This window comes from Colobus angolensis, unplaced genomic scaffold (assembly GCF_000951035.1).
Source record: "Colobus angolensis palliatus isolate OR3802 unplaced genomic scaffold, Cang.pa_1.0 Scaffold51, whole genome shotgun sequence".
In the NCBI taxonomy this organism is placed as follows: Eukaryota; Metazoa; Chordata; class Mammalia; order Primates; family Cercopithecidae; genus Colobus; species Colobus angolensis.
This window is the reverse complement of record NW_012118599.1, coordinates 14,005,934-14,016,651: the sequence shown is the minus strand read 5'-3', so window position 1 is coordinate 14,016,651 and position 10,718 is coordinate 14,005,934. Positions and strand designations below refer to the sequence as shown.

The 10,718-nt window shown below is 53.1% G+C and overlaps 3 protein-coding genes across 11 annotated transcripts in view; 2 read left to right on the top strand and 1 right to left on the bottom strand.

Moving 5' to 3' along the window:
• Positions 1–7,108, top strand: part of PPP2R5D (protein phosphatase 2, regulatory subunit B', delta) — a 37,766-nt gene extending 30,658 nt beyond the window's left edge. For 2 of the 6 annotated variants that reach the window (XM_011960396.1, XM_011960395.1), the window contains exons 3-16: positions 1,230–1,422; positions 1,657–1,856; positions 1,942–2,052; positions 2,161–2,253; positions 2,696–2,826; positions 2,960–3,019; positions 3,126–3,234; positions 3,448–3,501; positions 3,815–3,985; positions 4,083–4,210; positions 5,236–5,337; positions 5,430–5,502; positions 5,649–5,765; positions 5,917–7,108. In XM_011960396.1, the coding sequence (XP_011815786.1) occupies positions 1,230–1,422; positions 1,657–1,856; positions 1,942–2,052; positions 2,161–2,253; positions 2,696–2,826; positions 2,960–3,019; positions 3,126–3,234; positions 3,448–3,501; positions 3,815–3,985; positions 4,083–4,210; positions 5,236–5,337; positions 5,430–5,502; positions 5,649–5,765; positions 5,917–6,054 (1,680 nt within the window). In that variant the 3' untranslated portion in view covers positions 6,055–7,108. Of the gene's footprint in view, positions 1–1,188; positions 1,423–1,656; positions 1,857–1,941; positions 2,053–2,160; positions 2,254–2,695; positions 2,827–2,959; positions 3,020–3,125; positions 3,235–3,447; positions 3,502–3,814; positions 3,986–4,082; positions 4,211–5,235; positions 5,338–5,429; positions 5,503–5,648; positions 5,766–5,916 lie in introns of all 6 variants that reach the window. The other 4 variants (XM_011960399.1, XM_011960394.1, XM_011960397.1 and 1 more) reach the window with 4 other exon arrangements.
• MEA1 (male-enhanced antigen 1) lies at positions 6,891–8,764 on the bottom strand. 4 transcript variants are annotated; one of them, XM_011960404.1, is made up of 4 exons: positions 8,679–8,764; positions 7,881–8,158; positions 7,692–7,794; positions 6,996–7,387 (listed from the first exon to the last, which is right to left on the bottom strand). In XM_011960404.1, the coding sequence occupies exons 2-4, from the start codon at positions 8,145–8,147 to the stop codon at positions 7,236–7,238; spliced, it is 522 nt and encodes a 173-aa protein (XP_011815794.1). In that variant the 5' UTR covers positions 8,148–8,158; positions 8,679–8,764; the 3' UTR covers positions 6,996–7,235. The 4 variants fall into 4 exon arrangements, with proteins under 4 accessions (XP_011815793.1, XP_011815790.1, XP_011815794.1 ...); XM_011960401.1 differs by having other exon boundaries at positions 6,999–7,387; positions 8,567–8,695; XM_011960403.1 differs by having other exon boundaries at positions 6,891–7,794.
• A 73-nt stretch (positions 8,765–8,837) lies between these two features.
• The window catches only part of KLHDC3 (kelch domain containing 3), a 7,147-nt gene continuing 5,266 nt past the window's right edge, over positions 8,838–10,718 (top strand). Inside the window, exon 1 of the mRNA XM_011960405.1 lies at positions 8,838–9,129. The gene's annotated coding sequence lies outside the window, so the exon portion shown is untranslated. The remainder of the gene's footprint in view (positions 9,130–10,718) is intronic.

Sequence of the window (10,718 nt, the reverse complement as noted above, 5' to 3'; positions counted from 1 at the left end):
TTTTTTTTTTTTTAATTCGTGATTTTTATTAAGCTAAATTTCTAATAGTAAAGTACTAAGACATGGGAATGAATTTCTTTCTTTTACCTGTTTAAATTTGAAAATTTTTATTTTTAGAGACAGGGTGTTGTTTTGTTGTTCAGGCTGGAGTGCAGTTGGTGCGATCATAGCTCACGGCAGACTTGAACTCCTGGGGGCAAAAGGGATCCTCCAGCCTTGAGTGGCTGGAACTGCAGGCATGTGCTACCACACCTGGCTAATTTAAAAAAATTTTTTGTAGATATGGGGTCTTGCTATGTTGCTCAGGCTGGTTTTAAACTTCTGGTTTCAAGTGATCCTCCTGCCTTGGCTTCCCAAAGTGTTGGGATTACAGGCATGAGCCACCATGCCTGGCCTTTCTTTTACTTTTTTTTTTGAGACGAAGTCTCGCTCTTGTCCCCCAGCCTGGAGTGCAATGGCATGATCTCGGCTCACTACAACCTCCACCTCTCGGGTTCAAGCGATTCTTCTGCCTCAGCCTCCCGAGTAGCTGGGATTACAGGCGCCTGCCACCACGCCCCGCTAATTTTTGTATTTTTAGTAGAGACGGGGTTTCAACATGTTGGCCAGGCTGGTCTTGAACTCCTGACCTCAGGTAATCTGCCCGCCTTGGCCTCCCAAAGTGCTGGGATTACAGGTGTGAGCCACCACACCTGTGATTGAAGACTGTCACACATTCAGTAAAGGATCTTAAGTATACTGCTCAATACATTTTAGGTATGTATCTGCCATGCACCACCTTGCAGGTCCAGTCAAGATGCAGGATGTTTACATTACTCAGAAGGCTCCTCATGTCTCTTCTTATTCCTCATGTGTCTTCTTAGCAATACCCACCCCGTTTCCCCTGGCAACATAATCACTTTTCTGACTTCTGTCACCATCAATCCATCAGTTAGCTTTACCTGTTCATGAACTGGAATGAACGTTTTGAAGGCTCTTGATGCACAGGCAGTGGGCATCTCTTTGGGAGATGTGACTTCTTGACTGCTCCCTGCCAGGGCTACAGCACAGTTATCTCTGTAACCCTGGCCTTAGCTCCTTCAGGGCAGGAGACAGCTGCTCACTGCCCAGGCCTGTGCAGGCATAAACAGACTGGGGGATGGCCACGCCCAGGGTGGGAGGCATATCTTGGGAAGTGGATTTCAACAGGTGACTTGTTTGACCAGGCCCAGCCGCAGCCCCAGCCCCAGCCCCAGCCCCAAGCCCAGTCTCAGCCACCATCGTCCAACAAGCGTCCCAGCAATAGCACGCCGCCCCCTACGCAGCTCAGCAAAATCAAGTACTCAGGAGGGCCCCAGATTGTCAAGAAGGAGCGACGGCAAAGCTCCTCCCGCTTCAACCTCAGCAAGAATCGAGAGCTGCAGAAGCTTCCTGCCCTGAAAGGTACTTGGCAGCTGGTCACAGGGGTTGTTGTACCAGGTCTAGGGGGCATTGGGAGTTGGTGGAATGGAAGTTTTGGGGTATTTGGGGGGGGAAGAGTTCCAGAGAATGTGGGAAGGGGGTGCCAGGGAGCAGGCAGGATGGTGGCAGGGTGGGTTAAGGGAAAGCCCTTGAAGGCAAGCAGGGCATGGCAGTGAAGGACTGCAGAGGAGAACCTGACTGCTGGGGCCCCCACAGATTCGCCAACCCAGGAACGGGAGGAGCTGTTTATCCAGAAGCTACGCCAGTGCTGTGTCCTCTTTGACTTCGTGTCAGACCCACTCAGTGACCTCAAATTCAAGGAGGTGAAGCGGGCAGGACTCAACGAGATGGTGGAGTACATCACCCATAGCCGTGATGTTGTCACTGAGGCCATTTACCCTGAGGCTGTCACCATGGTGGGCACAGGGAAAGGACACAGGGGGAACTGGCGGGGGGCCCTGGAGAAGCCCAGGTGGAGCTCTAACTGACCCTACCCCTCAGTTTTCAGTGAATCTCTTCCGGACGCTGCCACCTTCATCGAATCCCACAGGGGCTGAGTTTGACCCAGAAGAAGATGAGCCCACGCTGGAAGCTGCTTGGCCACATCTCCAGGTACCAGGGCAAGGGGGGCAGGTTGGCCCTGGCTGCAGGGAGTGGGGCAGTTGGAGTCCTGCACGTCCTGGGGAACATCCCCTTAGTGGCGTGCCTTTTCCCCTATAGCTCGTGTATGAGTTCTTCTTACGTTTCCTTGAGTCTCCTGATTTCCAGCCAAACATAGCCAAGAAGTACATCGACCAGAAGTTTGTACTTGCTGTGAGTCCCTGAGTTCCTGTCCTTGCCCTCTCTTTCCGTTCCCTGCCCCACTCATCTGTCTCCCAGTGGCTCTTCCCCCTTATGCTGAATATATTGGGTTTCATCCATGTCTGGTATGAGGAGGCTATAAAGGGTTAAAAAACAAACAAACAAACAAACAAACCAAAAAACCCTACTCTGGCCTTAAGAAACTTAACAGCATAATGGTAGGAAACAAAAGCAACAGAGTACCTCTCTCCAGTCAATACTGAGGCATCACTTTGGTAGTCTCAGTACAAATACAATAGAATCAGCAATACAATAGAATCACTCTGCTTTCTAAGACTTGCTGGCCCCCATTCCAGGGCACCTCTGCACTTCCCCTGGCAGGACCTATGTCACTGGGGCCCCACCTTCCCTGGCTGCTGCCTCACTGGCTGCTTTCCCTTCCTCATGCCCCTAGCTCCTAGACCTATTTGACAGTGAGGATCCTCGAGAGCGGGACTTCCTCAAGACCATTTTGCACCGCATCTATGGCAAGTTTTTGGGGCTCCGGGCTTATATCCGTAGGCAAATCAACCACATCTTCTACAGGTGAGGCCAGGAGCCCAGGCTTAGGAGCAAAGCATTCTGCTACTGAGGTGGGGTGGGAGCAGGGAGGTGGGGGGACTGTGCAGAATGCTGGAGGGACATCAGGGGTTGTCAAGAGCCATTTTTCTTCCCTCAGGTTCATCTATGAGACGGAGCATCACAACGGGATTGCTGAGCTCCTGGAGATCCTGGGCAGGTGAGAGGCTGGGTGGGGGCACAGATGCCTGAAAAAGGTTGGGAGGATTGGTACACTGAACTTGGATCTGGCCCTTTGGTCCTAACAAATGTCCCTTAATTCCTAGCATCATCAATGGCTTTGCCCTGCCCCTTAAAGAAGAGCACAAGATGTTCCTCATCCGTGTCCTGCTTCCCCTTCACAAGGTCAAGTCCCTGAGTGTCTACCACCCTCAGGTGAGCTGTCTTCCTCCTGATAATGTCCAACTCAGGCAGCAGAGAAAAGAGTGGGCAGGAAGGTGTTCTAGCTGGGATAGGGGAAGCACAGGGAGCAGGTGGGATAATTCCTTCCCTCCACCTCCCCTTCCCTTCTGGGATCTTCTATCACTGACTTCTCTGAGAACTTCTAGGACCTACACCTCACCTCCCTTCTACCTCACACTTTTGCAGCTGGCATACTGTGTGGTACAATTCCTGGAGAAGGAGAGCAGTCTGACTGAGCCGGTAATTCCCCTTCCGGGCCCCAAGGCCCACCTCTTACTGTCGTCAGCATCACTTGCCAGTCTGTACCTACTGGGGGTAGCATAAGGGGGTGCTCAGGAGGGCTGTGACCTGACTGGTAACATGGTTTCCTCTCTGAAGGGGAAGTGAAACCTATATACACCTAGGAAACAGATCTAAGGCAAAGAAACGGGCAGCTGGCTGAGATTACCCAAACTGTGCCCACCAGGGTGGGGGAGAGAGCAGGTGGGAAAACTTCCTGGAGACCTAGGCAGGTGCAAAGAATTTTCATCCCCATGCCCTCCTTGTCTCTTAGGTAATTGTGGGACTTCTCAAGTTTTGGCCTAAGACCCACAGCCCCAAGGAGGTGATGTTCTTGAATGAGCTGGAGGAGATTCTGGACGTCATTGAACCTTCCGAGTTCAGCAAAGTGATGGAACCCCTCTTCCGCCAGCTGGCCAAGTGTGTCTCTAGCCCCCATTTCCAGGTGAGACTCCAACCCAGCACATCCCAATCCCTGCCAGAAACTGAGAAGGTCTTGAGTGAAACGGGCAGCACCCACCGAGTCCGCCTCTTTCCACCAGGTGGCAGAGCGTGCTCTCTATTACTGGAACAATGAGTACATCATGAGCCTGATAAGCGACAATGCTGCCAGAGTCCTCCCCATCATGTTCCCTGCACTCTACAGGAACTCCAAGAGCCATTGGAACAAGTAAGGCGCTGGGGTGGGGCTGGGTGGTGGAGATCCAGTTTGGGAAACTTTGAGGGTATGGAAGAACTAAGGAGCCAGGGGTCTCACCTGGTCACCCAGCAAGTGGGGCTGATGTCCCCTACATATTGATAGGACCTTGAGGGGCTGACTGGAGCAAAAAAATGCCTGCGTGCCAAGATCTCTGTGATACCAAACAGCAGGGCAGTGGCCTGTGTTATACCACTCCTTGGGGTCAGCTCTTCTGCAGCTCCTATCACAGCTTTGGAGATGTAGTTCTATGCAGTGAGAAGCTGATGTGACCCTCTTTGAGAGTATGTGTAAAGAATCCCAGGGTTTTAGGCCAGGCACGGTGGCTCACGCCTGTAATCCCAGCACTTTGGGAGGCTGGCGAGGTGGGTGGATCACGAGGTCAGGAGTTTGAGACCAGCCTGCCCAACATAGTGAAACTCCCATCTCTACTAAAAATATAAAAATTAGCTGGACGTAGTGGCAGATGCCTGTAGTCCCAGTTACTTGGGAAACTGAGGCAAGAGAATCACTTGAACCTGGGAGGTGGAGGTTGCAGTGAGCCAAGATCGTGCCATTGCCCTCCAGCCTGGGCAACAGAGTAAGACTCCATCTTAAAAAAAAAAAAATAAGAAACTCTCAGGGTTTTGAAAAGACTTTTCTGCTAAAAGCAAGCACACTGTGGTGCAGATGCAGTCCGTCATGCTGCTGGGAGGCCATTAGTGTGGGTTAGAGAGTGGGAAAGGATGGGAGGTAGGCAGGGGTGAGGGAAGGATGCGGTGAAGAGCATGGGGTGAGGGAAGGATGGACACGTGGACCAATATTTGTGAAGACCATGAAATGCCAGTCTCAAACCAGGTGATGTGGCCAGAGCTCTCTTCTGATACTGCATAGAGGTTTGTGAACTGGACGTAGTAAATGACAAAGCTCTTAGCAGAGATACCCCTGAGAGAACAAATTGAGTTCCTCGCACTAAGGGCAGGCTCTGGCCTCCTACTCATTTTTCTTCCTGGTGGTAGGACAATCCATGGACTGATCTACAATGCCCTGAAGCTGTTTATGGAAATGAATCAGAAGCTGTTTGATGACTGCACACAACAATACAAGGCAGAGAAGCAGAAGTGAGTATCTCTCCCCGGGAGACTTTCATCTTCTACCACCAGCTCACTGTGTTTCTCTCAAGCCCAAACCCAATCCTACTTTTCCTCCTCAGGGGCCGGTTCCGAATGAAGGAAAGGGAAGAGATGTGGCAAAAAATTGAGGAGCTGGCCCGGCTTAATCCCCAGGTGAAGTTTTCCTGCCACTGCTGTGAACTGAGGGGCCAGCCCATCTTGAGCTGGGGGAGAGTTTGTTAGGGGAGGAATATGGGGCACACAGGCCTCCAAGCCTCTGAAGTGGCTCTCACCACTTGTCCATGTCTCCTCTCACTCAGTATCCCATGTTCCGAGCTCCTCCACCACTGCCCCCTGTGTACTCGATGGAAACAGAGACCCCCACAGCTGAGGACATCCAGCTTCTGAAGAGGACTGTGGAGACTGAGGCTGTGCAGGTGGGAGGGCAAGGTAGCGGGGTGGAGCAGAAATAATAGTTCTGGAAGGGAGAGGAGACGGAAACAGCAGAGCCAAAGAATAAGGGGAGGAAACAATAGAATTCACTGGGAATTGGTCACCGTTCCTCGCCTTGTCCCTATTCACACACAGATGCTAAAAGACATCAAGAAGGAGAAAGTGCTGCTGCGGAGGAAGTCGGAGCTGCCCCAGGATGTGTACACCATCAAGGCACTGGAGGCGCACAAGCGGGCGGAAGAGTTTCTAACTGCCAGCCAGGAGGCTCTCTGACCCCTCACATTCCTACCACAGGGCCACAGCCCACTCAGCCCTTGGACACTGCCCCGGCCCTCCACACTCTGCTCCCTACTGGCTGACTTGGGGGAAGGCAGCGCCTCTCTAGCTACTCCAGGGAGGGGGATGCGGGCACTTGAAGCAGGGACACCCACAGAGTGGTCCCTCTTCTCCCCAAAAGGTGTTCATGCCTCCCTGTGGCTAGTACAGGCTGAGCACTAAGATGCTTAGTGCTCAGACAACCTGGGGATGCCTGTCCCCTACCTGCTCCTCACCCACAGCTACCTGAGGCTGCTCTGAGAAGTACACACAGGAATACATATGCTCCTCTATTCTTCCCTTCATCCTCATTTGAACGCCAGGTGTCTCCCCTCCTCTCTCTCCCCTGCAGAGGCATGTAGGGAACAGCAGAGATTATTCTCACCAAAGTTATGTCAAGCCCCATTGGCCCCTGGAGTAGCTGGAGGGAAGCCAACCCCCTGCAGCACAAACAGGCCCCCCAGCCCCAGCCGTGTGCTGGCAGATAGGGTTGTATTATTTTTTCTTACCCCATGCCTGACCAAGGGAGGTCAAAAGGAGAAAAGTATAGGCTGTGGACAATAACTGATGAATATAGGGCCCAGATGGACCAAGTGGGGCTGGGGAGGGATGAACAAACACCCTACCCCATGCCCTGTCTTTGGTGAGCAGCAGCCCTGGGGTCACAGACATGGAAGGGACCACCTGGGGCTGACTGCTTTTCTGTGCTGTTGGTTCCCAAAACTATAAAGAAGGAAGCAGGGAGCGGTGCCCCAAGCATGGCTCCTGCCAACACCTATTTATTTCCTTGTTTGTGCTATGCTAGGCAGGCCTTCTCTTGTCCCTTGTAGGTACCTTGGAGGGGCCAGGGGCTGAGGAGGGCTGGACCCAGGTTCCAGGGGCGCAGGCAGTGCGGCTTCTGGCTGTGTACATAGGGTGCTTTATTCTCCACAGAGTGATACATGCTAAGGTGGGTTGGGCTTGGGCCGATGTCCCCATATGTACAGAACTGAATAAAGTGGGTCTCTGAGAAGTCTGATGTGCCTTGATGTGGAAAGGGAGATGGGGAAGATGGAAATGGACGTTACAACCAGGGATGTGTTCAGTCCTGTGCTGGTTCTGGCCTGGAATGTAGGAAGATAAGGCAGCTCTCACTGTGGTCACTTCCAAGCAGGGGATGCCTGCCGGGCTTGGAGGGCTTTCTGTACCACATCTTCCCACTGGGCATCCGATATCTCCCGAGCCCAGGCAGGAACCCCTGGCGCAGGCAGACTTACTCCAGCCATCGTCCTTTTCACCAGCTCTACATGTTCTGAAATCAGAGCCAGAGGCCAGTCAGGTATAGAAATGATGGGACCAGCTCCCCTCCCCAATCCCTGAATCAACCCAGAGCCCTTGGGCTGGTAGGGTCACCAAATCCATCTTGTTACTTCAAGGCAAGCCTGCCCATCCCCAAAGCTAGCAGAAGAGCATTTCACTTGGACTCTGAAGTCTACAAAATCTTAGTTTACAAACTATCTTTTTAGGATAGGGTCTTCCTCTGAAACTTCCTTCTACTGACTCATGCCAGTTCATTTCCTTAGTAATTATTCCAGAATGAAAGAATGATCTTTTACCTGGGTCCATGGGAATAGAGCTGTGGTTGTTCAACGCTGTAGCTCCCTCTTCATCTTCATCTTCACTCTGTAATGGTGGGTCTGGCAAATGAAGCCCCAGGGCCTGCAGAGCCAGAGAAGACTGTTTGGGTCCAGGCTTTCAGGGAGCCCAGCTTCACCTGTTGAGGAACCATCCCTCCTCCACCCTACCTGGATTCGATCCTGGATGTCAGCAACTACATCTCCATCCCCCACTGGTGCCAGTTCCACCTCCTCTTGTTCAGGATCTTGGTTCAGGGGCTGGTAGGAGTAGCCAGCTGGGCCCGACCCCGTTTCCTCCTGCTCTTCCTCAGGCTCCTCACTGCTCCAATCCCCAGTGCCTTCTGAAGGGCCCTGATGTGGTCCCAGTTCCTCAGTCTGATTGGGGAAGATACGCTCAGGGCCCATGGTGTCTCCCCCTAGAACTACTGTTGCCATCCGGGCAGGGGCTGCAAGAACAGGGAGGCGGTAGGACAAGGATTGGATGAAACCAGGCCCATGTTCATCCTCTCATCATGTCTTTGTGGTCTCCTGTGTGCAAAAGAACCAGCTCCTCCCGGAGGCTCTGCATCCTCCACCCCTCCGCCCCGCTTCCAGCCTCTCGTTCCTCCCCCTAAGTCGGGGCTCTTATCTTGAACCGGGCTCTTATCTTGAACCAGGCCCCATCCGCCTTGCTCCGCCACTTCCTAATTAAACGCCCAACCGGAGGCCCTGCCACCTCCTAAAAGACACCCCTTCCAGAAACCCGGCTCCCCCGCCACGCCTCCCCCGCGACTTGGGAACTCTGGGTCATCAGAGTCCCCTAAACAGGGCGTACCCGCCTCCTTCTCCCCTCTCCTAGAGATCCCCCTCTGTACCGCCTGACAGATGCCCTTCAGGACCCATGGGCTCCCTTCAAATGGCCCCAGCTACAGCGTCCCCCACCCGCCCCCATCCGAATCCCGGCACCGGTGCTTCCGCGCGCCTCACCCGCTCAGAGCCCGTGGCCTCCACTTCCGGCGGGGCAGGACGTGCAGAGGTTCCTAGTCCTCCAGCCCCGCCCCATGCCCATGATTGACACTGGCGAGGACGAGGAGTGCGTCCCTTGCCCCGCCTCCGTCATGCCCAGCCCAGAAAACAAAGGACTGCATTACCCAGTGGCCTCCTCGGTCTTGACACATATTTACACATGCGCAGAATCTCTCCTACGCCCCTGCCCACTCCTTAGCCCTCTCGTCCCGCAGGAAACGTGTGGACTACAAGTCCCGGAATGCCTCGGGTACTTAGCTACGACTGCACGTGCGCGCACAGCTGCTCGCCGGAAGAATCGAGCTTGGCTGTGTTTATCTCGTTGGGGACTAAGGCGTCGGTTGGCGCGCAACGGGTTCTAGGCTGCAGGCAGCGCGAGGACCCGCGGCCCCGCCCCGGCTCGGCCTGGCAGGTAGCCTGGGATGGGTGGAAGGGCAAGGAAGAATTAGGGGTCTGAGGACGCGCTGTCTAGAGCTGGAGTGGCGGGGGAGGGGCCTGAGAGTGATGAGGTGGGGGTGGGGAGGGAGCTAGGGGGATGATGGGAAAGGAGAGTGTTAATGGGGAAAGCGGGTCTAGAGGAGGATGGCCAGGAGATGGGTAGGAGAGACCTGGTGTCTGGAGGAAGCAATGAAGGAAATGTGAAGGAAGACTGGGCTATGAAAACAGGGAAGCTGAGCATAGTGGCAGGGGAGAGGTGACTGGCGTAGTGGGCTAGAGGAGGCCGGAATGTCTGGAAGAAGACAGGGATAGAGTCATATGCAGGGAGGGATATCCGTGGTCAGGGCATGTTAATTTTTCTTTCCTTAGTGGAGGTGGGGAAATGGAGGGCTGTTGGGTGGAGCTTGGCATGGTAGGAGAAGGAAAAATGAGAAAACTGCAAAGCTCTCCCGAGATCGAGAAGGGCGAGAAATGGGGAATAAAAAGTGCAAGAGACCAGGCAGGTAGATACATTAAGGGAACAGAAGAAGCTTGAAAATGCTTGGTGGTGATGGAGGATTGGGGAGACCCAGGGATAAGAGGAGCCCCTGAGAGCCTGGGGGCTTGTTCTCCTTGAATTTGAGTTGTTCTTATGGCAGAGAAACTAAAATTTTTTTCTCCACCTTTGGCTGGAATTGCTTATCTCTTCTCCTGTGCATATTTTACTTTACCTTGACATATCTGAAGGGAAGAATAGAGGATATAAGGAAGGATGGAAGACTTCCATTCTTAAGCCCATCGATCTCCTAACAATTTCCACAAGCCCAGACCCAAGATATTTTGGAGAGCGGGAGTAATGAAGTGAGAGTAGCTTCCTGCTGGGGCTATTTCAGGATGGGCCCCATGGCTATTTAAAGCTTGGGGTGTGGAGTTGGGGGAGGTTGGGTGGGTGGGACTAGCAAGCCAGCTGAAAGCCATGTCTCTTTCCTGCAAGGGGCCTCCCTTATTAGAGCTCTTTTTGTGCCTGAGGTTTTGCCTGGCCCTTTCCTCTGCCAGGGCTTCTTAAACAGGGAGCAGATGATGATCCACCCAAACTCAGGAGATGCCTGCCAGCAAAAGCATTTTCAGTTGCAAGGATTTGCCTGAAAAAAACCTCAGATGTACCCAGGTGTACCTGCCACTAGGTTGACTGGTTGTGTTTGAGAGACCATGACCAGCTGGGCGCGGTGGTTCATGCCTGTAATCCCAGCACTTTGGGAGACCAAGGTGGGCAGATCACCTGAGGTCAGGAGTTTGAGACCAGCCTGGCCAACATGATGAAACCCCGTCTCTACTAAAAATACAGAAATTAGCCGGGTGTGGTGGCAGTCGTCTGTAATCCCAGCTACTCAGGAGACTGAGGCAGGAGAATCCCTTGAACCCGGGAGGTGGAGGTTGCAGTGAGTCAAGATTGCGCCATTGCACTCCAGCCTGGGGACAAGAGTGATACTTCTGTCTCAAAAAAAAAAAAAAAAAGATAATGATGCAGCTTTCTGGCTGCTTAGGTTAAAACCTGGCTCTAAGCTTCACTATACATATGACCCT